The following is a 27,872-nucleotide window of genomic DNA, read 5'->3' on the forward strand; positions in this document are numbered from 1 at the left end:
CATTTTCTATCTAAAATAGTACTGCATTTTCTATCTAAAATAGTACTGCATTTTCTATCTAAAATAGTACTGCATGTTTTCTGCGTTAAGTTCCTTTTTGATTCATCATTAAAGCCTCATCCTTTGCAGTTTATCCAATACAAATACGAAAAATTTTCTCAAAATAGAAAGTGTGTTTTTGCAATGCCGTTAAAAGTTTAATTTTCAGTTAGATCTAACTTAAAAAGTTAAAACAACTTTTAAAAACAGTTCTTTTGTTACCAAACTTGATTTATTTTAAAAATATAAAAAAGTTTTTGACTTCATAAGAGGATAAACTAAATATGTATGAAGCTAAGGATATTTTTTTTCGTTTTCAATTCCAGATTTTGAACATTTTAAATGTTGGAAAAAATAAACACATTTTCAAAAAGTGATACACTTTTGTAAGTGTACCAAGTAAATCCACTTTTAGGCAAGCATATGTGCCGTGCATTTATTTCTTAAATGATTAATACAATTTTGTTTAGTTTGAACGAATGGCGCCCTCTCTGGTCTTCTTTTTTATGTTAATGTGCCGGCTGGTGGTGGACTGGCAGTACTATAAACATAAGGTAAACAATAAAAAAAAAAAAAATGGCGGGTTAACACTTTTTAAGTGAATGCCACTCTATTTAGGTTTCTACTCTTACTGGTAGACAATCATATCAATACAATGAAGACGACTTTCGATATCAATTTTGATTGATATCTAGCTGNGGGGTAAATAACCACAATAACCCCCCTTATGGGCGCCACTGAAAGAGAAGCTGTCGATTAAAAAAGCTTCGCTTTAATTACTTGTAAACTTGTAATTCGAAAAAAGTTTGTAAACCTTAGTAAAAAAGTCGTCTTCATTATATTGGTATTATCACCTACCATCGTAGTTAAGAGCAATTTTTAGGTCAATTTGCAAGATATTGTTAAAATTATTTGCTTTTTTACAAAACAAATGATTTCTTCTATCTTTTCCCGGTTTTTGTAGCAAACCCCAAGACTGTATATTGAGGTTAGATACTCAGGATGCGCTCCAATGTCGTCTTCATAGCAACCAGTGTATCTGTCCTTAATAAACAACCTCGGCAAAACCCTCCTTTAATAAATATTTTGTGTTTATTTCCAGGATGACCCAGTAAATGTAGAAGTTAGCGGTCAGTTTGACGAGCTACCGACCAAACCAAACCCAATGAAACCCCCTGCTCAGAAGTCTGGTGCTAAATCCAATGGTGGTAAATCCTCCAAAAAGAATCAATAAAAAACTGTTTCCATTTTAGGGACCGTTCTTAAAAATGATTTACGACAATGCCATTTAAATAATGTGTATGTGGAAGATATCCTCGGTTTTCTATCTTGTGTTTAATTCGGACAATTTCCTCCATTTGCTCCAGTAGAAGATTTCAGTAAGTTACTTATAAACCACAATCGAAGAGATATAATCTCGGATAGCTCATTCATTCATTAATTTATTCATCCGTACTCAATCCGACATGCCACTTTAAAAATGGAAGGTCATATATTTTATGTCAACAGTCCCATTAACCAACCTTTATATTCAACTAATGTTTATCATTGAATCCTTTGCATTTTTTATTTTAATTATCTCCAGTTTAAATGTTAAAAACTGACAATTGCCAAAAAAAGGAGTTAGTAAAATTGAACATATTTCAATCTTGAATAACTAAAATATGCAATTAAAATAATGTACATGTAAGATGAACACGACTAAATTTAAATGTCCCCTAGAACCATTGTAAATAAATATAATCTTTTATTATTAATATCACCCTTGTAAACTTGTAAACTAGTGATAATTTATTAATTTTGTTAAATAATTTACTCGTTTTCTGTTTAGTGTGAAATAAATAGTAAGAAGATTTTTTGGTTCAAAACTGTTTTAAAGGAAGTGTTCGGGAAAAATGAAAGGGGTGTATAGGCTTACGGCGAAAAATAAGCGCTTTTGATCGCTATGATCTTACTTCTATCTCTTGTCCATAAAAATTCAGAAAATTGCAACTGGGAACGTAAAAAAATCAATGTAATTCTGAACAAATCATACAGACATTACAACCAATAATCATCGATAATTTTCGACATATTCGTATATAGTTGATATTTCTTAATATTTTTTATTTTTCATGATCTGAGAGTTACAGTGGAAAACATTTATTCCTGTTTCTAGGATTTTTAATAATTAACTCGACATTTTCATATTTTCCAGGAATGTTCGAAGATCCAACGCTAGCGAAATTTTATTTCAAAACAAAGTCAAAAATATTATGAAATATTAACTATATATGAATGCGTCGAAAAATGATCGATGACTATTGTTTGTCATATCTGAGTGATTTGTTTTGGATTAAATTGATTATTTTACGATCCGAGTTGAATTATGAGAGATTTAAAGGGAGTGTTCGCGAAAAATGAAAGAAGGTATAGGCTTAATGCGATAAAAAGCGCTTTTGATCGCTACAAATCTTACTTCTATCTGTTGCGTCTATGAGAAGAAAATTGTTTAAAACGAATCACACCGAAGAACGCAACGTCCATACAAATTCGGAAAGATGCAACATTCAACTCGGATCGTAAACAAATCAATTCCAAACAAATCATTCAGATATTACAAACAGTAGTCATCGATTACTACATTCTTAGGTCAACTACCATACATTGCCGGTCACTCCCTTTAATGAAATGTTTAAATTGATAAAATTAAACTCTTGACTCGGCGCACAGGAGAACTTGATGAACCGGAGGTGCGTGGTTCTACTATTTCTTGCTATTCATTAAATCAAGTTGCTGATGAACATGTTCAGAGAATATTAAGCTTTATCTTAAAAAAAGATCGAATAAAGACGACTTTCATTCTCCTTTATCCTGATTGTAACAGCAGTGTAATTGTATGAATTCTTTCATTTTTTACATTTTTAAGTCCTCTGTATGTAGATGTATCTATCTGTCAAGGACATGCAGCGCACTTTCAAGCAGCCAGATTTTTGAGCTTTCTATCTTTAAAGTCCTTTTTTAATAAATTGAAGAAAAAACCTTAATCTAAAAACAATCGAATTTGTATTGTTATTTAAATTCCTAAAATTAGGTCAACTTCTAGAAAAATCTAAGTATTTGTAAATATAATCCCTGAGGGTAAAGGGCATCTGCCCAGGTATAGATGAATCATGTATATAGAGGGAGAGAGAGAGCAGGATAAATATAAACTAGGGGTTTGGGCTCCTTATTCAGTTTCGGGCTCTGGACAAACTTTTAAACAGTTTTGGGCTCTGGACAAACTTTTAACCAGGTTTGGGCTTTGGACAAACTTTTAACCAGGTTTGGGCTCTGGACAAACTTTTAAACAGTTTTGGGCTATGGACAAACTTTTAAACAGTTTTGGACTCTGGAAAAACTTTAAACCAGGTTTGGATTCTGGGCAAACTTTAAACCAGGTTTGGGCTCTGGACAAACTTTAAATGAGGTTTGGGCTCTGGACAAACTTTAAACCAGGTTTAGACTCTGGACAAACTTTAAACCGGGTTTGGACTCTGGACAAACTTTAAACCGGGTTTGGGCTCTGGGCAAACTTTAAACCAGGTTTGGACTCTGGACGAACTTTAAACCAGGTTTGGACCCTTGAAAATATGAATATTTAAATCTTACTACATTTATTAAAAACAAGAAGAAAAACTAGACATTTCTTGAAAACTTAAGAAGAAAAACTAGACATTTATTGAAAACAAGAAGAAAAACTAGACATTTCTTGAAAACGAGAAGAAAAACTAGACATTTAATGAAAACAAGAAGAAAAAATAAACATTTATTGAAAGGAGAAGAAAAACAAGACATTTCTTGAAAACAAGAAGAAAAACTAGACATTTATTGAAAGCAAAAGAAAAACTAGATATTTATAAATATTTCCACACCCTACTTTATATTAACGTGACACTATGATCACTATTTTTTATGATACAAGACTTTTTTGCAAAAAAGATAAAATTAAAATCTCGTTTTAAAATTCGAATGTTATAAAATCTAAAAAAAATCCTTGTTTTGCTTTGAAATGTATTCCTGGGACCCTTCATCCTCTTGGCACCTTGTTCAGGAGATTCTGCTGATTCAGGGGGATCCTGCCTTCTCCTACCTGCTGCCTTTCCTACATCCTACACCTCCTTAAACCTCCTTCAGTCAGTCCTTAACCTGGCTCATAATAGGTATAAAGGGGAAACAGGGGATAGAGGGGATACAGGAGATACGGGGAATACAAAGGATACAGGGGATAGAGGGGTTACAGGAGATACAGGAGATATAGTGGATACAGGGGATACAGGAGGATACAGGAGATATAGTGGATACAGGGGATACAGGAGATACAGGAGATACAGGAGATACAGGAGATACAGGAGATACAGGGAATACAGGGGATACAGGGATATAGGAGATACAGGAGATACAGGGGATACAGGGATATAGGGATACAGGAGATACAGGGGATACAGGAGATACAGGAGATACAGGAGATACAGGGATATAGGGGATACAGGAGATATAAGGGATACAGGAGATACAGGAGATACAGGAGATACAGGGAATACAGGGGATACAGGGATATAGGAGATACAGGAGATAGAGGGGATACAGGGATATAGGAATACAGGAGATACAGGGGATACAGGAGATACAAGAGATACAGGAGATAAAGGATATGCAGGATTTACAGGGATATAGGGGATACAGGAGATACAGGTATACAGGAGATACAGGAGATACAGGAGAGAAAGGGGATACAGGGATATAGATGATGCTGGAGATACAGGGTATGCAGGAGATACAGGAGATACAGGGGATACAGAGAATAAAGGGGATACAGGGGATACAGGAGATACAGGGGATACAGGAGATAAAGGTATACAGGAGATACAGGGTATGCAGGAGATACAGGAGATACAGAGGATACAGGGGATACAGGGGAAACAAAGGATAAAGGGGATACAGAAGATAAAGAGGATAAAGGGAATACAGGAGATACAGGGGATATAGATTATACACAGGATACAGGAGATACAGGAAGGGGATACAGGGATATGGGGGATACAGGAGATACAATGTATGCAGGAGATACAGAGTATGCTGGAGATACAGGAGATACAGGGGATACAGAGGATAAAGGGGATACTGGGGATACAATAGATACAGGAGATACAGATTATACACAGGATACAGGATATATAGATAACACACAGGATACAGGATATAAAGATAACACACAGGATACAGGCTATACAGATTATGCACAATGTAAAAAGGAAATAAAATTTTAAGGATTAAATCTTTTAGAACTCAGCCGTAAACAGAAATCAAGATGTCGGACGAAGAGTAAGTTTGTGTTCAGAAATCCTTGTTTTCTCTAACCATTGTGTTTTTTTCTTCTTGTTTTCAGACCGCGGTTCTAATACTTTTAGTATCGAGTCTTAATCCCTTAGTCTCAAGTCTTATCGTCAAATTTGAAAAGTTTTAGATTGAACTCAACTCTCAGAAAAATCAGAAATGTCTTAATGACAACTTAATTTTGACGCTAATTTTTCCCAAATTATTTAAATCACGGCCTTTGAATTGTTTTCACTAACTGCATGATATATTATATTTGTTTATTTACTTACCTGCTGCCTGGTTGGTGGAAACCTTGACGAAAGAATGAAACGGCGACGAAGAGAAAGGTCTCGACGATTAGCAACTCTTTATCCGGAGTAAGAAGCTTTTTATAACTTTCACTCAATAATTTTATATCTTTTTTTGAAAAAATATTTTTTCTATTAAAAAAATCGCAAAGTAAAAGGATTGTCGTTTAGTTCTAAAATTTAAAAAAAAGAAAAAAGTGGGGCACGCCAGATTAACTACGGTACTCTCTAAATCTGTACCTTATCAATAATGTGGAAGATATATTCGGTTTTCTAGCTTGAAAACTGTTTAATTCTGGCTATGTTCCCACTTTCATAGAAAAGCAAGAAATGAAAATGATCCAATTTTATTCTGAATCAGACAAAGCTTTTCAAGATACTTTTTTAATGAAGATTCCTTTAAAATCACGTGTACAGTCCCTTTAATGTAAAAAGAAAAAAATATTATTTTTATGAAGAATTGATGAAGAGGACCCTTTCTCATTTGAGAACTTGGGACAAACAACTCAAAACAAGAAAAAGGAAAGTAAAGAGAAGAAAGGAGAAAAGAAGATTGCTGAAAAAGATGAGAGCAAGAAAGTAGAGAAAAGAGACACAAAAGAAACTCAGAAGAAAGAGAAAAATGAGAACACAACAAGAAGTGATGAGGAAAAGAAAGAGAAAGATAAAGAGAACAAGATTAAAGAGGAAGGAAAGCAGGAAAACAAAGAGAAGGAGAGAGAAAGCAAGAAGGAGGACAAGAACATCGTTGAGAACGCGAAGAAGATCAAGTCCGGAGAGAAAAAAGTGATTCAATGGGAAGACAGGAAGGAACCAAAGGAAAAGAACATTCAAAGAATCAATACAGAAATCAAACACTTTGTTGGAAAACTAAACGATCCTCTCAACAAATCCAAGGATCAAAATGAGGTTATATTCCCCAATATAAAGAATGAGGATAAAACTGAGGAATCGGTTGAAAAAGATATAAAAGAGAATACACAGACTGGAAATAAAGATGAACTGAAGATTGAATTATCTATCATCAAATCTGAACCCAACTCTGAAGATAAGATCGATCGAAAATTTAAAAGTATCGGCAAAAACGCCTCTAAGACCAGTTTAGAGGTTGAGAATGACGCTGTTAAAAATAATTATGAAAAAGCTTTGGACCTAGCTGAGAATATTAACATAATGAAGAACAAACTAATGATCGGGAAAGATAGAATTAAGAACGATGTTGAAGTGGACGATGCTGAAGTTGATGATGTTAATGATGAAGAAGAGGATACAGAAGAAGATGAAAGTGAAAATGATGAAGATAAAGACATATCTGATGATAAAGAAGAAGATGAGAATGAGGATAAGGAAGGGGAGGCAACAATGGAAGATGCTGTAGAAGCATACAAGGAATATGAATAAGAAACAATATCCTTTATTTTCTATATTGAAAAATGACAGTGTCTCAGCCATTTCGCACTGAGGGGTAAATGTTTCCACTAAATATTAAGATTTAACGATAATTACTCTGTTTCTTATTTAACCCTGGTTTAAGAGAAAATACAAACACTCTCTGGGGTTGAGATCAGAGGAAGAAGCTACAGTAAGTTGATCGAAACATGAACAGAAAACAATGGCAGCAAATTCCCGAAAATGGGGGAAAACAAGAAGCCTGATCAAAGGGATTTATAGTCAACAGACTAGATTTTTTTTATTTTATACTAATTCATTATGGTTTGAGCTGACTAACTGCATGTTGTTTAATTTTAATTTAGAGTTTAGATGTAGCATACGCCAGAGATAAATCTAGTGTAGGCTATTCATTCAAAATGTAAGTATGGAAAATGAAGAAACATATATAGCTAGGAAAAGAAAATTATAATGATGTTGAAACTGCTTTTTTAGGAATCATTTGAGACCTATGAGACGTTTTTACGGTGCATATTTGCTCAGCAAGAGCAAAAATTCAATCTTCAAAAAAAACCGACGACGAAAAATGTAGTAAAATGTCTACAGTAAACTAATTAGTTGTTTAGGAACCGGTTGAGAAAATAAGAATTAACTATTATCATTGAAAAAAAGCAATCTCATTCAGTTATTGGTTTCTGTAACATTTTCTGTAGATATCCTGAAATTTTATGGAAAAGCAACATTTGAAAAATTTTAAGAAAACCACAAACATTTCATAAAGAATAAGAAATTAAATATAATGATGAAAAAGAAATAATTGACTCTACATTGATTTATTGAGAAAATTTCGACTGAGAAATATGTTCCTAAACATCTGATTAGTTTACTGTTAACTTTTTTTTAACATTTTTCGTCGTCGTTGTTTAATAATTTTAAAAAAATCAATTCTCCAAACGTTACCACCCAAATGAGAATTTGGACGTCGAATTTGCGCTCAAACTCAGTAAGCATACATCACGTTTTCAATGTCTCAAATGAATCCTAGAAAAATTCTCCACAATACTACATTCTCAGTTCCAATACCATACATTGCCAGTCACTCCCTTTAAAAGCAAAAGTTACAGGGCAACAACTAATGAGGAAAATTCTAATCTTCTACAAATTTTTTTGTCTTGTTTATCTTAAAATACCCTTGATGTGCCCCTTCAGCTTTATGGGAAACTAGCAATAAGCTCATCTTCAGCTTTATGGGAAACTAGCAATAAGCTCATCTTCAGCTTTATGGGAAACTAGCAATTAGCTCATCTTCAGCTTTATGGGAAGCTAGCAATTAGCTCATCTCTAGCTTTATGGTAAACTAGCAATTAGCTCATCTTCAGCTTTATGGGAAACTAGCAATTAGCTCATCTTCAGCTTTATGGGAAACTAGCAATTAGCTCATCTTCAGCTTTATGGAAGCTAGCAATTAGCTCATCTCTAGCTTTATGGGAAACTAGCAATAAGCTCATCTTCAGCTTTATGTGAAACTAGCAATAAGCTCATCTTCAGCTTTAAGGAAACTAGCAATTAGCTCATCTTTAGATTTTCTACAAACTTTAACACTAAAATACGCACATACTACTAGAGCAACCTAGTATTTTCTACGAGAAAACTTTTATTGTAACCTTATACATTTTTTAAAATGATTCGTTGTTTTTAAATTTTCTGACTAGTCCATAAAATCACTATTTTGAGCTATAAATGATCTAATATGATGTTGGACACCCTGTTTATTAGCATTTTAGCTAATATAATTGGGAAGTAATTTCACTGCTTTTATTTAACTGGGATTAATCTTGAGTACATATACAGCATTCCTTGAGACAACTCTGAATTTTTGTCATCAAATTTTTTAGACAGTCTTGACTTTAAAGTGTCGCGTTGCCTTGGCCTTTATTTTCACCTCACCAACTCGTTTATAATTTTTGTAGCCCTAGATATATGCATTTAAAAGGAGTGATTGAAAAAATACTGCTCGGTTTTCAGTGATGATTGTTAAAATCAGTTTAAAGAAAGGGATATAAAGTTCCAAAAACGAATAACCATGCTAAAATGTATAATTATATTTATTTATAGTAAGCAGGCTGAGATTGACCGGAAGAAGGCCGAGGTCAGGGCCCGTCTTGAGGCCCAGGCCGCCGGCAAGAAGGCTAAGAAGGGGTTCATGACTCCAGAGAGGAAGAAGAAACTTAGGGTAAGTTAAGAACCCCCTCCTCCCCCCTCTGGTCCCCCTTTAGATATATTTGTTAATTGACAAATCTAATCCAATGATTTCCAGAAGCTAAATTAAAATATTCTAAAGGTACATTTTTATTTATTCATGCGATAAAAGTTAAGAAAATGATGAAAGCGTCTTATAATTTTTTTCTTTCAAAATCTAGTTTGAGGATTTTCTTTATCTTCCTCGATGAGGAAGACGACTTTCATTCCTCTATAATATATCCATTTTGTGTTCAGCTTCTGCTGCGTAAGAAGGCAGCTGAAGAGCTGAAGAAAGAGCAGGAGAGGAAGGCGATGGAGCGCAGGAAGGTCATCGATGAGCGATGCGGTCAGCCTAAGGATTTGGAATCTGCATCCGAAGGTGAGAACTTTTTCCAAAAGTTTAATGAAAAAATTTGAATTACATCAATATTTATTTTACTAATTTGGACAGCTATCTTATCACAGACACAAAACTTAAAAAAATTAACCTGAACCATTAAGCAAGTAAGACATTACCAAATTAGTTTTTAAACATTTTTAATGTTAAATCCACGACCCTGACAATGCTTCTAAACTCCTTCTATTCTAAAAAGAAAGTGCCACTCCAAAAGCGTAAGCTCCCGTTAACCAGAAATATAACATTGTTTTAGATATTTGTATAAACTTGATAAATTTAAATACTTGCAAGATGCGCTGAGAAATATCATCAAAACATACCATGCACGTCAATATCATCTTGAAAGTACAAAATTTGACCTCGAACATGAGGTCAAGGTTAAAGATTATGAGGTATGACAATTTAGTTAATTATTTTAATGTTTAGCATAGGAGCACTCTCTTGTTAGACACAGCTTTTAAGTCCAATTTTTCAGGGCCTATCAGTCAATAAGGTTTTGTGTGCACCAGAGCAAAATGTCTAAAGCTGACTAAAATTTGCTATTTTTTATCAAGCAGTTTATAATAACACATATTTATCATATTCAAGCAGAAGAAATCCAATTGGAAAGCAAATATTTTATAAATTGCTTTATTTTTAAAATTCTTTTTTATGGATACAAAGAATTTGGTTCACAACAGCAATTTAAGTGTTTTTATGATATGCTTTAAAGCATACAAGCAAAGAAAGCATGATTGTTGTAGAACACGGAGAACTTGTTTCAAGTAGTAGAAAGATTTTTATTTATGTACTAATTATTCTTTTTTTTTTACTGTTGATCAAATCAGGGTATATTTGTAATGTACAGCTGGTGTCCCACGAAACTTGAAAGAAGAAAGACGACTTGAAGGTCGTTTTTAATCTGTGAAATAATTTCCGGCATTTGTTCGTAAGCCTTAAAACAAAAATCGCGAATTGTTTCTAGTCCTGACATTTCCAAAATGTGGTCTGCCTTTTTTATGCTGTCAATATTACTGGAGATAATAAGAATTTTGTTCAGATTTCAATATATTAATTCAAATTGTCGAAATCATAACAAACTTCTTAATATCTCCAGTAATATTGAAAGCTTGAATAAGGCAGACAATATTTAGGAATACCAGGACTAGAACTTTACTTCGAAATTGGTTAACAAATAAATGCCGCTATTTTTTAAAAATCAAAGACGATCTTTAAGTCGTCCTGCTTCTGTCATGTTTCGTGGGACACCCTGTAGGTTAATTTAGTGAAGTATACTTAAGATATATACTGCGCGTTACTTTACTGCAGTTGAAGTATCAAATTTCATATTTATTCTGAAGATGTTGTCTCAAATCTCGAGTTAGAATCAAATTAGTTATGTCTTGAAGTTAGCTGACATTTAATAAACTATAAGATTTTAAGGTGGTTTCGTAAAATTTGAGGGATATGTCGAGTTTTTAACCAAAAAAGTCTTATCAAAACTTTTTCGCCTGAAGGGGAAAGACGTGGAGTTTGTGAGAAGTATTATGCTCGGGTAGTAGCTCTAGAAAATGAAAAGTATGATCTGGAACATGTGGTTGCCATGAGAGAGCACAAGGTACCCAGGACCAAGGGTTGCCATGTATATTAGAATTGTATATACTTGCCATGCTGAACTTTATTATGTACAGTTCTTGTACAAACTTGATTTTTCGAGCATGATCAAACATTTTCACATTTTTTCCTTCACTTCTTTAAAACAAGACACCAACATTGCAAGCAACTCAGCTCGGTGCCTGGAATTGAGTTTTGAAGCACTTATTTGTGATTTTACTTTTAAATGTCAATCTTAATACGACTACTCAATTGACTAACTAAAATTCCAAAAAAATATGAAATACAAAATTTTGTTGTATGACTAAAACTCAATTCCTTTGTTTTAAATGAACTGTATTGCTTCCATGCTGACATAGCGTGAATTTGTATATGAACTTCATGCACATGTTTTAGCGTTTTTTTTTTTTTAGACTCTCTTATCAAAATTTGTCAAGAATATTATGACAAAGTGAATAACTTGGAGTCTGAAAAGTATGATATGGAAAAAGAAGTTGAATTTAAAGATTACAGGGTATGCAGTACAAATTAAGTTTGAAATTTCTCCCTTTTTTAATTACTAAATTAACTTTCAATGATTAGTTAAATTAAAAAAAGGAGAAAAATGCAAACCCCTTGAAAATAAGCAAACATTTCTTGTCAATATATTTAAGTAAATCAACTTATAATCAAAGTTTTGAAATGTTTGCGCATGTTTCTGGACATAAAAGAAAAAAATCCCAAATTGAATATAAGAATAACTTGTGAATAAAACTAACATTATAAACCAAACTATTTAATCATGTATATAAACTACATAACGAGGTTTAGATAGAGATGGGCATCGTTAAATCGTTAAACTGTTCTAATTTTTTCGTGAACGATGGGGTCTTTCAGAAAAAACGATGGATGAACGACTGTATCTTTCATATAAATGAAAAAAACGACCGTTTTTAAAAACGAACGTAAAAACTAAAACTAACGATTTAAAATCGTTTGAGAGAACTTACGGGNAATAAATTGAATACACGTGTAGAAGGAAGGGCTTAACGTTTTTTTAATTCAAAGAACGATTTTTTTAACGAACAATTTTACTGAACGAACGATTGTTCAATGAGAAAACAAAAAAAAATCAATGGAAAATTTACGATAATTTTTATAACGAACTAAATCAATTTCTTGTGAACGATTGAAAAAAACGAACAAAATAGGTCGTTCATGGATGATGAGCAATTGAAATGAAAAAACCTGAACGCGTCCATCTCTACTCTCTTTGTTTAAAAAGATTGTACATTTATTTAGATGAGCCCTGAGTCGGTCACAAAAGACATATTATACATTTTTAGATGACCTCGTAGAAATTTGTAAAGAGTACAATAACATCATATACAAACTAGAGGGGGATAAGTGGGACCTCGAGCGTGGGGTGAAAATTAGAATTTTGGAGGTACAAGGATGGATTTTTCATGGGATAGATTAGTTTCTGGACAACATGAAACCTCCTCTCATGGATACCAAAAGGAAAAATGTTAACAAATTAATTTTCAGAGCATCTGAAGCAAATTTGTAAGGAGTACTTTGATCGTATGTACCTCTGTGAATCCCAAAAATATGATATGGAATTTGAAGTGCGCAAAAGGGATTTCGAGGTATTGGATTGGGAACTGACCCCTTTCAGAAAAAAAACCTGCAGCCCCCATTCAAATCAATGCAATACTGTGGTAGGGGCTGCATTTGCCCGCATCTATCATCGCCCAACTTTTTCCTTGTTACTTCTCAAAATTCCTCCTTAATTTTTCTCCAAAATACTCTCTTTTAAAGGGACTGTAAAGGAAAAATAAAAGGGGGTATAGGCTGAAAGCTAATCACTTTAGCTCTTGATCGCGACCCATGAAAGTTATATATGATGTTCCTATCTCGAGAAATTGATATACAACTTTGTCAAATTTATACAAAAATTAATATGTATACAATTTTGTATAAAAGTAGTGGGTTTAGATAGATCAAATTCAGCAAATAAGCAACTAATCTGAAAACGATGATATCCCAGAGAAAGCTAATTGTAACTTAGATTTACTCCAAATCTAATTTTATATTTGTTATTTCTATTTTTATTAGATTTAATTCATAATATTATTTATAAGTCCGTATTACTTGACCAGAAATTCCACCAATGGCAGTGCAGTAAAGTGGTCACGTGACACAGGCGGAGACACATGACCAGTATACTGCTCTGCCATTGGTGATAGTTCTGGTCACGTGATTTAAGTTTTAGATTTTCAAAATTTTACATATATGAATTTTCGTATAATTTTAACACAGTTGTATATCAATTTCTCGAGACAGGAACATCAGATAAAACTTTCATGGGTCACGATCAAGAGCTAAAGTGATTAGCTTTCAACCTATACCCCCTTTCATTTTTCCTTTACGGTCCCTTTAACATTCTCCAATCTCCTCCTCCTCCTCCGACTCCCAAAGACTCAAAGGGAGGCTCGAAGTGCTTGGATTAGAATTGATCTAAGTCTAGGGGGCTGCAAACCTGTTTGTTTGATTAAACACCCGCTAACGGCTAAGGGACTGCTCAGTATTTCCGCCTTCGAGCTTTGCTTTGCAACGATAAAGTCTGAATTTTCCCCTAAATACTTGAAAGTGGGACGATGCATATAGCGAGGCAATGTTTCTGCTGACATTTAAGTTTACTGGCCAAGGATAGAATCCATGGCAAGTTGCCAGTTCCCTGCTCCTCAAATATTTATCTAAATTCCTAATGTTTGGAGGTTTTCAGATCAGTCCCGTAGCCTTTATAGCCATTTTGAAAACTTGTTAATATTTATAAGAACCTATAGCCTAGAATAGTTTTATCATAATGATAAGTGGGGAAAAAACGCGACAAATTTCCTCTATTTTCTAAAATAGATTTCTAATAAGTTTTTTCATTTAACATTTGAAGAAGAAAAATCAGATTATAAATATTCCCTAGGGTTCTGATAATACCAGTTTAAACTCTAAAAAATAAATTGAAGAAGTGTAAATTGTGTGCACGTGACTAATCCTAGGTTTTTTGTAACTTTTTAGTTTTTAAATATTAAAAATAACAGTTGAATGTCAAGTATCCGTAGAACATCTTATGAAAGAGTGACATCACCAATAAAAATAAATTTAGCAATTTTTGTATTTTCAAAAAATCTAATTTTAACTTTATTTGAATAACTTTTGATAATGCTTAAAATTTCATGCATGTGTTTTAAAAGTATTTTAGATTCTTAGTTCTAGTAACTTTTTGTAGTGTAGTTGTACTAATTTGCAAGTTTTAAAATTCAATATTTTTTATTAAACGATTATTATCTTATCGGTTTAATCTTTAACCAAAATTGAGATACAAGATTAATTTACTGATACAACATTGTTGAATATTGAAGAACTCAATTTTCGCATTGCTGTGTTTTTCTAGTTTTTATTCTCAATTAAAAGATTTAAAGATCCTGAGGCCGAATTTTAAGAATTTGAACCGCGGCTTTATGGTTGGTTTCACTTAGAATTACATGCAATTTTTCAAGATTCCAGCCGGCGCTCAATTGAAACCGTTTTTTTGGGGGATTTGAGACGCGGCTTAAATTCATTAAATTCGGACACTGTTTTCTACAAGAAAAAAATCAAAGTAATTTAGCAAAAATATTTGTCTTCTAACTAGTATTCATATTTTAAGAATACATTAAAAAACCTATTGGAAAAGGTTAAAAATAAAAATGCAATGCATTCTCTACATACGTGATTTCATATTCTAAAATTATGCCTAATCAATCATTTTATCTAGATCAATGAACTAAATATTGCTGTCAACGATCTTAGAGGAAAATTGTAAGTACATTTATTGAATCTAACATACCTACCTGCCTACCTACTTACTTACCTATCAACTTACCTACCTACCTACCTACCTACGGACCTACCTGTCTACCTACTTACTTACCTACCTACTTATCTACCTACCTACTATACTTACCTACTTACCTACCTACCCGCTTACCTACTTGCCTGCCTACGTACTGTTTGGACCGTGCAAGTGTGCCGACTCTAACACCTACTTACCTATCTACCTACCTTCCTACCTACTTACCTACCTAACTACCTACCTACCTACCTACCTAATTACCTACCTACCTACCTACCTACCTACCTACTTACCTATCTGCCTACCTACCTACCTACTTACCTACCTACCCACCTACCTACCTACTTACCTACCTACCTACCTACCTACCTACCTACCTACCTACCTACCTACCTACCTACCTACCTACCTACCTACCTACCCACCTACCTACCTACCTACTTACCTACCTACCTACCTACCTACCTGCCTACCTACCTACCTACCTACCTACCTACCTACCTACCTATCTATCTATCTTCCTGTTTAGTATAAAGCCTACCCTGAAGAAGGTTTCTAAGTATGAGAATAAGTTTGCTAAACTACAGAAGAAGGCTGCCGAGTTTAACTTCAGAAATCAGCTGAAGACTGTCAAGAAGAAGGAGTTTACGATGGAAGATGATGAGGCAGGGGTAACGCCATATATTCAATAAAATTACATTTTTTTATCAAAATCCCCCCCCCCCTCCGAACACTTTAAAGCGTTCTGACATACTCCCCTCACCACATACATTTTTTACCTTTTCACCAAAATTTTCTCTTTTTTAAATTTCCAGTTTAACATAGGAATATATTTTGGATACAGGCTGAGGCAAGTATCGTTGTTGCTGAAAATTAAAGGGTTTGGCCGCGAAATCGCCCAATTTTGGCAAAATGTAAGGGATTTAAATAAAGTACTCTAGCATAGAGTCGGCCAAAACCTTTTACAACAGGTCGTACTATAGTAGTTAGTATTTTAGTTTTTCAGATATTTAGATACAAAAGTGAAATTTTTAGTTTTTCACCTTTTTAGTTAAAAGTAGAAATAGTATTTAACCTTTAAAATCTGGAAAACTTTAACCTTTTCAGCGTGTATAGTTTTTGTTGTTAATCATTACAGCAAAAATTAGAAGTTTTAAAAAAGAATTTGTTACATTTAATTAAAAGCAAGATACACAATGATTAAAATTTCCATGTTTATTAATGGTGGAATTGTGAAATTATTTCAAACATTAAATGTAGGGTTTTTAAATTAAATGCCTTTTTGCCTGTACGCAATATGCATTATTATAAATATTAAATGATTATGTGAGTTCAGCGTGGGTAGATTATAACACTATTTAATCCTGAGGTTTGAACAATTTATCCCTCCAGAAAGCACTAATCCGTATATTTTGGAGTTCAAAGGATTAAGCTAAAACTTTTGGATATCTTAGTCCGACCAGTAAGAATCTACAAAGAACCTTAAAGAGACTGTAAGCGTAATTTAAATTGACCCTTCATGCAAAAAAGGGCAAGGCCCGATTTACAGCAATACCTTAAAAACCTTTGTGTGTTTGTCGAGTACAGAGGTATACGTTTTTGTAAACTTATCGAAACCCGCTTATGTTCAGACAAGTGAGGTTCGATAAGTTTATACACACATATCTCTGCCTGAGAGAACACACTATTGCAAACTATTGTAAACTATTGTAAATCGGTCATTGGCCCCTTTGCATGGTTGGTCAATTAAAATTACAGTTACAAAGTTACTACAGTTAGGTTAGGTTACGTTAAAACCTAAACATTTCCCTTTTTGGATTTCTAGTTTAGCTTTGCAGATTAGTGCTGTTCCATACAAAAGATCCTACCTCTGATTTTCTAAATAGATTAGTCAACTTTGCAGATTATTGTGAAAAAACAAATTTTAACCCAAATCAATTTCAGAAAAAGAAACCGGGTTGGGCGCTAGGGGCGAAGGAGGGAGAGGTTAAGGTAATAACAGTGTGAATCATATCATGGGGTCCTCAACCCCCCCCCGTGTATTTAACCACCTCCCCCTGGAAATAAATTATATTTCTGGCGCGCAAACAAAGATAAACGAAAATTTTTCTCTTTGTACCCCGCCCCTTTCCCTTCACATCCTACCAAACCTAAATCTGGGAAAATATTCGGAAGCCATATTAAATTTCTGTATTTCATTCGGAAAATATTATTCGGAAGCCCAAAAAAATTTCTGTATTTCAAACGGAAAATATTATTCGGAAGCCATATCAAATTTCTGTATTTCTTACGGAAAATATATATTATTCGGAAGCCGTATTAAATTTCTGTATTTTATACGGAAAATATTATTCGGAAGCCATATTAAATTTCTTAATTTCATTCGGAAAATATTTTTCGGAAACCATATTAAATTTCTGTATATCATACGGAAAATATTATTCGGAAACCATATTAAATTTCTTAATTTCATCCGGAAAATATTTTTCGGAAACCATATTAAATTTCTTTATTTCATACGGAAAATTATTTGCTAGAACGGTAGAAAAGACGACATAGCAAACTGAATAGCATTGCAGGCACGTGTTCAATGCTGCCTGCCGGAAAAAAGGAACTGTAGACGTAATTTTACGTGACAATTCATTTAAAAAAATAGTGGCATGTCCGATTCACAATTAAAATCGTAAAAACGTTGTCTAATTAAGAATAAGAACGAATGATCCATGATTTATTCTAAAAACTTTGGTTACCTTTCAATTGTTGTTTTTCTCTAAACCTGAATTGCGGATTTCTTTCTCCCAGATACATGAAGTAAATTGAGAGAATTTAATACTTTTAAAGCAAAAAACACTACGATATCTTCCACATTAAGGATTAGATAAAGATTTAAGGGTACCGTTGTCAATTCAGCATTCGACCCTCTTAAAATGGACGGTCACTAAAAATGACAAGGACAGTCAATTATTACTAGAATTATTCTCTTTCAAGGTTTTCATCATTTACAACATAAAATTTGTCAATGTCACTAGTCGGTATTGTGCCGAAATATTATTAATTTTATTCCTGAGCTTTTAAACTTTTTTTTAAAGCATAATCAAGACATAGTCTGGTATTTATTTTGCTATAGTGTATTTTATTTTCAGTAATTGGGCCTCTTCCTCTATTGCGTCCACACAAAACGGCCAAACTTTTAGCTTTTTGTTTTCGTTTGGTTTTTAGAAACTATTTTTTTTTCAATATATTTAGCTAGAACCTTTTTTTCAAGACACCTCCAAACCATTTTATATCGAAAACATTTAGAAAATAAAAATAAAAATGTCTGGGTTTTTTAAAAACTTTTAATTTCATTGATTTTTTTCTCGTGTTTTAGAAAGTAGAATTTGTTAAAATGCATTGCTTTTACAGGTGTTTTTTAGTTCTTAAATGCTTTATTTTAGATTAGAGCGTCAAGTCTCTTTTTCTTAAAAAAACTATGAATGTCGAATTTTGTCAAGAATCAAAATTTGACAAATAAAATTTAAAAATGTTTTTTTTTTCATTTTAGAATGAGAAACAAATCAAAGCTCACTTGGAATTTTTAAACTTAAACATTTTTCTTGTTTTTTAAAAGCATAATTTGAATAAAAACAAAATTTATCCGGAGCATTGAATTTAAGAAGTCTTTTTTTGATATTTGATAAAAAATGTTTAAAAATTTTTGAAAAATATTAGTCATCAAGATTTCCGAAATTTTTTGTCGGTTTTCTGTTAACAGTCACATTTAGAGTAGATCTTTAGGGTTCAGTGTTTTTATTATAAAATCAAGATTAATACCCAATATCTTTATAACAAAATTAAATGAAAATGTTAAATTAATTGACAATGTTAACAAAATTAAATGACAATGTTAATAAAATTAAATGACAATGTTAACAAAATTAAATGAAAATGTTAACAAAATTAAATGTCAATGTTAACAAAATTAAATGAAAATGTTAACAAAATTAAGTGATTATATTAATTACATATTTATGAGTTTTCGACACAGTTTTAAATCATTTTCTGGAGACATGGACATCAGATAGAACTAATATTAATCGTTGTCAATAGTCAATACCCCTTTTCATTTTACCTTAACAATCAATCTATCCAAATAGATTTATAAAAGTTATAACTTACTTTTTCTCTATTTGAAATCTTAATCTTAATACGCTTAAAGTCCTAAAACCTTTTCACACAAATGTTTAGACAGCAAAAATTGTTTTAGTGTTATTTTAGATTTTTTTCTAGGACCTAGGTAGAAGATTTTTTGAGAAACGAATAGTCCGGCAAAGACGACTAATCTTGTCTTTTGTTGCAGGGAGCAGCAGAGGGTGAGCCTGCTGCTAGTTAAGCTGTTTCTATTCTTCATCAGCTGTTCTTGGAAGCTGCTTTATGGAAACAAAAAGCTGTTCTCGTTTGCTGCAATTCTTCTGAAATCAGCTGTTTTTTCTTGTTTCGAATTTAGAACTTGGATATCTGTGGATTTATGTTATTTTATGAAAATATTTATGTTTAATTATCAACATTTTGTTACTTTTATTTTATGATGGAACCTAAAATATATCGATGCGTTGCTAAATGTAGTTTTTTTAAACTTCTTGTAAACAAAATATATTACTTAAAGGGACTGTAAACGTAATTTCAAATGAACCTGGACATGCAAAGATGACAATGCCCGATTTATCTGATCAAAAATGTGAAAGATGTCGTCAAATTATTTTAGGTTTGAAAATGTTTTTAAGTTGTGAATGCTGGGGCATTGTCATCTCTGTATGGAGGGTTATATACTTACAATTACGCTTGTAGACCCTTCTTTAAGTACTGATCTAGGCAACTACAGTGTAAATCAAAAAGTATAGAAAACACATATCCGTAAATTTAAAGATTGTTGAATATACCAAAACACGTTTGATTTCAAATAAAAGAATCCGAATGTTAGTCCGGGGTGAAAGGAACCAAAGAAGTTATACAGAGCGTCCCATATCATAATAGATTATCTCCAATCTTTAACACCAAAATAAACCCTTAATACTCGAAAAACTTATCATTTTCCGCAAGAAAATTCTTATATAAGCCTTATGTTATTTTTCAAAATGATTCATTAAATGAAATTTTCTAATTAGTTCCGAAAATCGTAATTTAGACCCGTTCTCGGTCTAATATGATGTGGGACACCCTGTATGTTACGAGCGTTCAGCTCAAATGAACGGAAACGGTGTATACTGTTATACTGTCTGGGAGCAATGTAAACAAACCTAGTGCTCCCAAAAGCCACAATCAGTGTTCGACCAAAGCATTTAATTGAAGCATCAGTCATTTTCTTGTGTTATGACAGTAAATATCGAAAAAAATCAAAATTACGACTATTTCTTGTTTCTTATCATTTTATTTCCAGTCAAAGCTGGGTTCCCAAGCTAGTAATTATAATAATTCTAGTAATTAATGACTGCAATTGTTCATTAATTTTTAAATGTATACATGGCAATATTTATTATAACGATCTTCGACTAAAATTCTAATTGACAACTTTTAAATGTTTTGAATTAAAATCTGCAATAACATATTTTTTCCTTTTTCTGAAAAGAAACTGATAATACAAATAATAATACAAACAAGCACCATTTTATACAACAATGCAAAAACTAAAGGAAGGGGGGGGGGCGGGGTTCTCCGGACCAATAACGAAACTTCAAGTGACCCTCAATGCAAAGATGGCAATAACCGATTTACCTGTCGTATAGAAATGCTCAAGTCACTTTGGAACAGTACCAGCAATTGAAAATAATCAGCTTTCAAAATTATAAATATTGATATAAAGGGTACCGTTGTGAATCAGGTTTTGTCATCTTTACATGGAGTCCCACATGCAACTACCCTAACAGACCTTTAAACCCATTTTTTTTTACGGCGGTAAGCGATTATATCGCTATAATGAAGACGAATTTTTTATTTAAGTTTAATGACTAACAAGCTTTTATCTAATTACAAGTTTACATGTAATCAAAGAGAAGCTTTTTGGAATGATAAATTTTCATGATTTTATGTTTTTATGCATCCATGCTGTTTAACAGCGTAATTTAGATCAAAATTAAATTCGAAAGTAGTCTTCATTGTGTTGATATAATTGCCTACTATTGTTCATGGTCACAATTATGTTATTTTTGTGCAATATACTTGGATTATATATAAATTCCTTCTTATATTTTCAAAAAATTTAAAATTTAGAATTACAGAAGCGTAACTTGGGTATTTAATTTGGGGGGGTCGACACTTTTTATAGCAATTTTTTTTGATTTAGTGAAGGTTTCATTTTTCTGTAAAATCCCATGTAAAACTGAGACTGTAGCAAAATGTGACGTCTCATTTCTTAATTTTTAGAGCCAAATGCAAACCTGCACGAAATTTGTTGTGAACAATAGTCGAATTAAAGACCTATGTCTTTTATTCCAATTTGCAAAGATTGAGGAGCTTGGGAGTAACAGCGCCTCATTTGAATTGTTACAAAAGATGAAAAACAATATTTTTTGTCTAAACAAAATTGTAAATTGAGCACACAACACACTGCAAAAACATTTAAATCTTTGTTAGAAAATATATCAACAAGAACAGCAATTAATAAATTTGATAAAAACAAATGTTTACAAATGCAGTTCAAACAAATAAATCATGATTTGACCTAATCTGATATTAAACAAATTACAAGGAATTGAATCTTTGCCACAAAGTGATAATTGGAAATATAAAGGGTCTACAACTTTGGGTTGCAATTAGTTGTAGGGATTAGATAATCAGGGTTTGTGACAAAGACTCAATTCCTCATTGAAAAAATAAAAACACTTTACAATCTAAAGAATATCAAAATTAATGTAAATTAAGCATAATGTTAATGTCGAATTGTATCTACTTCTTAACAGATCATATAATTATTAGGTTTAAAAAAGAACCTACTCTATAATGTAATGATAATTAATAAGTATTGTTTATTAGAACTTGTAAAGAATCCTTTAATATTATTTTCTTTGTGGGATATTTGTCTAATTTTTATTCCTTTATTCTTTTATTTCTTAAACAATTCTGTAATGAAAAAGAACTTTTTCTGAAACAGAAACATTATTTATAATAAGATAAAGGTTTAAAGGATTCACCGTCGTAAATTGTGCATAACCCTCTTTAAACGGAGGGCCGGTCAGAAGAAAATTTGATATATCAATTATTTATGATTGTTTTTGTGCATTTTATCTCAGAGAAAATATATGATTATGCAAACCAATCCTAACAAAACAAGGCTACTTGGGTAATGAAATAAAAATATTCTTAAAAAGACTACCAGGGTTATGCAGCTATCACTGAATGTAAATATATTGTTATATATACATATTATTTGTACATATATAGCTTTATATTTACACATTACGATTTATATGAAACTCCTACATTTAAATATTATTCTAAACATACATATAAATTAAGATCATAGATATATAAAATTAAATAGATTGGAGAGCTAATGAACAGTTGGGAAAATGTGTAATTGAATTTTGTGCCATTGTGTACATCAGAAACCAATTTTTGCTGTAATCACAGACTGCTCATACACTCTGCCTGGATAGGCTGAGCAGGCGTATAGTGTCCCGGGAGGCCATGCTACTGTTCGATGTAATGTTTTTTGACTGACATCTCACGGACATTTGTTGCATTCAGGGGTTAAGTTTTACAACTTTTAAAGAAATACTCCAATTTTAAACATAAAAAATAACGTTTATGACTATTGTCTATTTTTAAAGATTTTGCATTTCCTATTCTAAGGATCCTTAAATATCCCTGAATACAGATGTCTTCTGATTGGTCATGTACAGTCCTTGTACACAATAGAACGTGCTGTGTAAAATATCGCTTACTACAGGTGTTAATCGATCTCTGTAACTATCTTATCTCTGGTTGTAATCAAGAACAAGCGTTTGTTTTTCTTTCCAGTACAAAATGTTTCTAGATGAAGCACACAATAGCATGACACAGTTACTGTACTGACGATTTGCTGTCCAATTTACCTAATTTCATATTCAGGGCTACCCACGAAGAATGAGACTTCAGAGATGACTGTACAAAATTCATATTGTCTATTTCCTTTTATTCAAGATTCCATGCAACTAACACTTGTTTCCTTCTTTGTTTAATCGTTAAATATGCCAGTCAAAGACCAGGTGAAGGACAGAAGACTTAAATCAACCTTAGGATCGTCAAATCTTAAGAGTTTCAAGTCGTCTTAACAGTCTCATTCTTTGTGGGTGACCCTGTATCTACGATTACGATTAAATACAACTTGCCAATACTCATGTACTCTACACAATCTCTGAATCTACTGAATAACTATTATCAGAATATTGTCTTCTGTATGGCGGCGGAGACAAGACAGAGCTTTGTCCGCCTCGGTAAGCACCGGAGTAACTCTTTAGTCTGTTTCTTGGTGGAGGGGGCGGACAGGGCAGGTTTTCTATTGGTGGGACCCACCCGTCCGTGGATACAGGGGCGTAATCAGAGGATATATACTCCGAGGGGGAGTTGACAGATACGCCCTCGTTTATATCCGGGGGCGGAGTGCACCTTTGCAGGATATCAGGACTATCTGGCGGATTCCTGAAAATAAATTATTAAAACTTTTTTTGGGTAAATTAAAGCGACTAAAGATTCATTTTCAAATGAACGTTAACCGTCTAGTCTGTTTCCGATCTGGTGACTTTTTTCAATTTTCAATTGTGATTTCTCTTTCACAGTCCATATTTCTAATTGAGAAACAATATTGAGGCATTTAACTGTCAAAACTCAGCACTTTTTAAACTAGAAACATCCCAGCAAGAACGAGAGCGTCTTGGACGAGGTTGAGGACGTCCAGAAGCATCCCCAAGACCCTCAATTTTCCCAAAATAATCTCAAATTTCATCAAATATCTCTGTTTTCCCCCACGTCTTGAATTGGTCTTGTGTCAAGTCAAAAAAAAAGACTTGTTCCTCCATCTTCATTTTAGCCTTTTCCTCTCCTGATTTCATCCACATCTGTACATGGTCTTGCCAAGTCATGACGCCAAGACTATCCTCAGTTTTATGACGATATCATATTTCTTCCAAATGTGTTATGTCCCATCCCCATTCTAGCGTATTCCCCCCATATTTGATCCACATCTGTTAGTGGTCTGCCAAGACTATCCTCAGTTTTATGACGATATCATATTTCATCCACATGTGTTATGTCCCATCCCCATTCTAGTGTATTCCCCCCATATTTGATCCACATATGTTAGAGGTTTACCAAGACGACCCTCAGTTTTATGACGATATTATATTTCATCCACATGTGTTATGTCCCATCCCCATTTTAGCCTTTTCCCCCCATATTTGATCCACATCTGTTAGAGGTCTTACCAAGATGACCCTCAGTTTTATGACGATATCATATTTCATCCACATGTGTTAGTTGTCTTACCAAGACTATGTGAGTTTTACCTCTTTCCCAGACTTTCCCTTCTGAAGACAAAAATGTTTACCCCCCCCCCCCCCTTCTATATGCTGTTACATATATTAAAACAGTAAAGTCTTTGAGTTGGACTTGATTTTTCACGCTGTGAAAATGCTGTCTTTGTTTTCAAAAGTAAAAGTACACCTCTGAACATTTTTACAATTTACAATTTTTAATGATTTTTAAAAATTATTTTGAAACAATTTTTTTAAAGATTGAATTATCTATTTCTTTAGATGTTTAAGTAGAAAGAGTCACTGCCGTTTAGTTTTTGTTATTCCCCATGTATAACAATGTATAAATAATAGTTATAATAATAATAAAAATGATAATAATAATAATAATAATAATAATAATAATAACAATAATAATAATAATAATAATAATGATAATAATGATAATAATAATAATAACAATAATAATCATAGTAATAATAATACTAGTAATATATTTAAATAATTAATTGACTAATATCTAATAATGTAAATAAATTTTTTAATGATATATTTTGTTGTTTAGTTAAGGCAACCCTGGGGTCGTCCTCAAGAAGTATCTTTAGGACATCATTATCATTGTCATTATCATATGGATAATGACAATTATAATGACAATTATAATGACAATGATAATGACAATGATAATGATAATGATAATGACAATTATAATGACAATCATAATGATAATGACAAATATAATGACAATTATAATGATAATGATAATGAAAATTATAATGGCAATGATAACGACAATGATTATGACAATGATAATGACAATGATAATGACAATGATAATGACAATGATAATGACAATGATAATGACAATGATAATGATAATGAAAATGACAATGACAATGATAATGACAATGATAACGACAATTATAATACCTTTTTCTTCGTTTTTTATTAAAATCAACTGAAAGTGGTGCAATAGGTGAACTATGGTGTTCCATATTTTCAACCATTCTCAAAAACTCTGCGCTAGGAAGACTTCTCATATATCGAGGAGTCAAAGGGGACTGGCAAAGACCTAAAAAGGGTAAATTGTAACAATATTGCGTAAATATATATCTGATTTAAACCAAATCGAAACTCATAGTGATTAAATGGATTGTTTAGAAATATGTATATGATGACTGATAAGGTAGATAAACATTTAAAGGACAGACAGGCTATGTAAGTTAGTTGAACTGAGCATGCAGTGTTGTGGGCCTATTCTTTAGGATTAATTTGAGACAAATAAAACTTTTTAAAGATCTGTAAATCCAGAGTTTGAGCACAAAGTCGACGTTCAACATCGTACTTTAGGGGTGATACGTTTTCAGTATTGTTTTTTCTTAATTATTAAATAGTAACGACAAAAATTGAAAACAAAATTCTACAATAAACTAATTATTTGTTTAGGAACAGGTTGAAAAAATAAAAATTAATCTTATCATCTCATCATTTTCTGCAGATTTTCTGGAATATTATTGAAAAGACGACATTTGAAAAATTTGTAGAAATCTGCAAATAAATTCATAAAAAATAAGAAATTCAGTATAATGATGAAAACAAAATAATTGATATTAGCATTGATCTATTGACAAATTTCTGTAGAGAAATATGCTCCTAGCCATCTAATTAGTTTACTATATATATATTTTAGTTTATTTTTCGTCGTCTTTAATTAATAATTTTAAGAAACCGATTCTGAAAACGTACCCACACAAATTTTGATTTTGATTTTGAACGTCGACTATGCACTCAAATTCAGTGATTATACATCGTGAAAAAGTTTTATATGCCCTTAATGAATCCTAAAGAATTTGTCCACAACACTGCATATACTCAGTTTAACTACAGGGTGTCCCAATAAGCATGGGAATTCAGTGACGAATTCGATAGCGTCTTTAAAAATAATTATTTGATTTAGTATATTGATACCCACTGAGAAAGCTGTAATCCGTAAGATTTTCGTCTGCTATATGTTCACATTTTGTTTGTTTATGTTTTGACTGCATACGGTTGTACTTAGTAAAACAAGAAAATTACAGTATACAAACAGAGTAAACTTGTCCGTCTTCACTGTTCATCTTGCGGAGACATTATAGACACATCTTTTCAGCCATTTACCCTTTTCATAAAATAAATTCTAGCAAACATAATGGCTTTTGAAATTAGGTATTACATGCTAATTCATTGCACAGACGATATCGTATTCGTCACTGAATTCCCATGTTTATTGGGACACCCTGTACCTCACATAGCCGGTCTGTCCCTTTAATAGACTTTATCTCAAATTTTAAATGCCGTGGCTTTATATTTTTCAGAACTGATTGATAGAAAGATAAAATGGCGGGAAATTATTGGTTTAGTTGTTGCGTATTTTACCTGTAGCTGTGCTACGTGGTCGGACTAGATGGGTCACCCTCTGCCACCTCGAGTCCTTCGAGCCCTTCGTCAGATTATCGAAGGATAGGGACAAGTTATCTCGAATTATACTGAAACAAAATGGAGTTTGGGAATCCTAATGGTAAGCCATCTTTTTGAGTTTTTTTTCAAATCGATTTGTATATCGTAAATGTTTTCTATGAAAGTATTTATTATCTTAAAAACAAATTACTTGGTGATCTAAAAGTTTTTTTTGATGAAATTATCCGTATTGTTTTAGGGTTGTTTAAGTTTCTTAAAGATTATTATGTTTCTTTTAAATAAAAAAAGAGATTCTGAATGTCTTATTCAGGAGTTTGTATTTTAGAAGATTGTATTTCAGGAGTTTGTATTTCTGGAGTTTGTATTTTAGGAGTTTGTATTTAAGGAGTTTGTATTTCAGGAGTTTGTATTTCTGGAGTTTGTATTTTAGGAGTTTGTATTTTAGGAGTTTGTATTTTAGGAGTTTGTATTTTAGGAGTTTGTATTTCTGGAGTTTGTATTTTAGGAGTTTGTATTTTAGAAGTTTGTATTTCTGGAGTTTGTATTTCAGGAGTTTGTATTTCAGGAGTTTGTATTTCAGGAGTTTGTATTTAAGTAGTTTGTATTTCAGAAGTTTGTATTTCAGGAGTTTTTCATGGCGCTTATCGTCTTTCCATGGTTTATAATTTATCCTACCTTGTTCCGTTAGTTTTCGAGGTTTGTTTCTTACTTCTCTCAACTTTAGATTCACGTATTGTTTTTCTTTTCTAAAA

At 32.5% G+C, this 27,872-nt stretch overlaps 4 protein-coding genes across 13 annotated transcripts in view; 3 read left to right on the forward strand and 1 right to left on the reverse strand.

Annotated features, from left to right (window-relative positions):
- The window catches only part of LOC111715708 (transmembrane protein 35A), a 5,225-nt gene extending 3,330 nt beyond the window's left edge, over positions 1 to 1,895 (forward strand). Inside the window, exons 5-6 of the mRNA XM_023491073.1 lie at positions 510 to 593; positions 1,142 to 1,895. Of these exons, the coding sequence (XP_023346841.1) occupies positions 510 to 593; positions 1,142 to 1,273 (216 nt within the window). The 3' untranslated portion in view covers positions 1,274 to 1,895. The remainder of the gene's footprint in view (positions 1 to 509; positions 594 to 1,141) is intronic.
- Positions 1,896 to 4,135: 2,240 nt separating this feature from the next.
- On the forward strand, positions 4,136 to 19,778 carry LOC111715703 (troponin I). 10 transcript variants are annotated; one of them, XM_023491063.1, is made up of 10 exons: positions 4,136 to 4,220; positions 5,344 to 5,382; positions 9,189 to 9,306; positions 9,570 to 9,693; positions 10,003 to 10,103; positions 15,101 to 15,144; positions 15,708 to 15,849; positions 16,023 to 16,028; positions 17,123 to 17,170; positions 19,518 to 19,778. In XM_023491063.1, exons 2-10 carry the CDS (start codon positions 5,369 to 5,371, stop codon positions 19,548 to 19,550), a joined length of 630 nt encoding a protein of 209 aa, XP_023346831.1. In that variant the 5' UTR covers positions 4,136 to 4,220; positions 5,344 to 5,368; the 3' UTR covers positions 19,551 to 19,778. The 10 variants fall into 10 exon arrangements, with proteins under 10 accessions (XP_023346831.1, XP_023346830.1, XP_023346829.1 ...); XM_023491062.1 differs by lacking the exon at positions 10,003 to 10,103 and adding an exon at positions 11,718 to 11,818; XM_023491061.1 differs by lacking the exon at positions 10,003 to 10,103 and adding an exon at positions 12,630 to 12,730.
- Positions 5,545 to 7,592, forward strand: LOC111715702 (glutamic acid-rich protein; the record flags this gene model as incomplete). The annotated part of the gene is given in 4 exon segments (XM_023491058.1): positions 5,545 to 5,753; positions 6,143 to 7,073; positions 7,219 to 7,266; positions 7,439 to 7,592. Coding segments are annotated over 4 exon segments (1,092 nt in total). The 3' UTR covers positions 7,499 to 7,592.
- A 3,745-nt stretch (positions 19,779 to 23,523) lies between the features above and the next one.
- LOC111715709 (glutamate [NMDA] receptor subunit 1) overlaps positions 23,524 to 27,872 on the reverse strand; it is a 47,635-nt gene continuing 43,286 nt past the window's right edge. Inside the window, exons 31-34 of the mRNA XM_023491074.1 lie at positions 27,796 to 27,866; positions 27,079 to 27,188; positions 25,594 to 25,735; positions 23,524 to 23,833 (exon numbers count right to left, since the gene is read on the reverse strand). Of these exons, the coding sequence (XP_023346842.1) occupies positions 23,539 to 23,833; positions 25,594 to 25,735; positions 27,079 to 27,188; positions 27,796 to 27,866 (618 nt within the window). The 3' untranslated portion in view covers positions 23,524 to 23,538. The remainder of the gene's footprint in view (positions 23,834 to 25,593; positions 25,736 to 27,078; positions 27,189 to 27,795; positions 27,867 to 27,872) is intronic.

This window comes from Eurytemora carolleeae, unplaced genomic scaffold, assembly GCF_000591075.1.
Source record: "Eurytemora carolleeae unplaced genomic scaffold, Eaff_2.0 scaffold1270, whole genome shotgun sequence".
NCBI lineage: Eukaryota > Metazoa > Arthropoda > Copepoda > Calanoida > Temoridae > Eurytemora > Eurytemora carolleeae.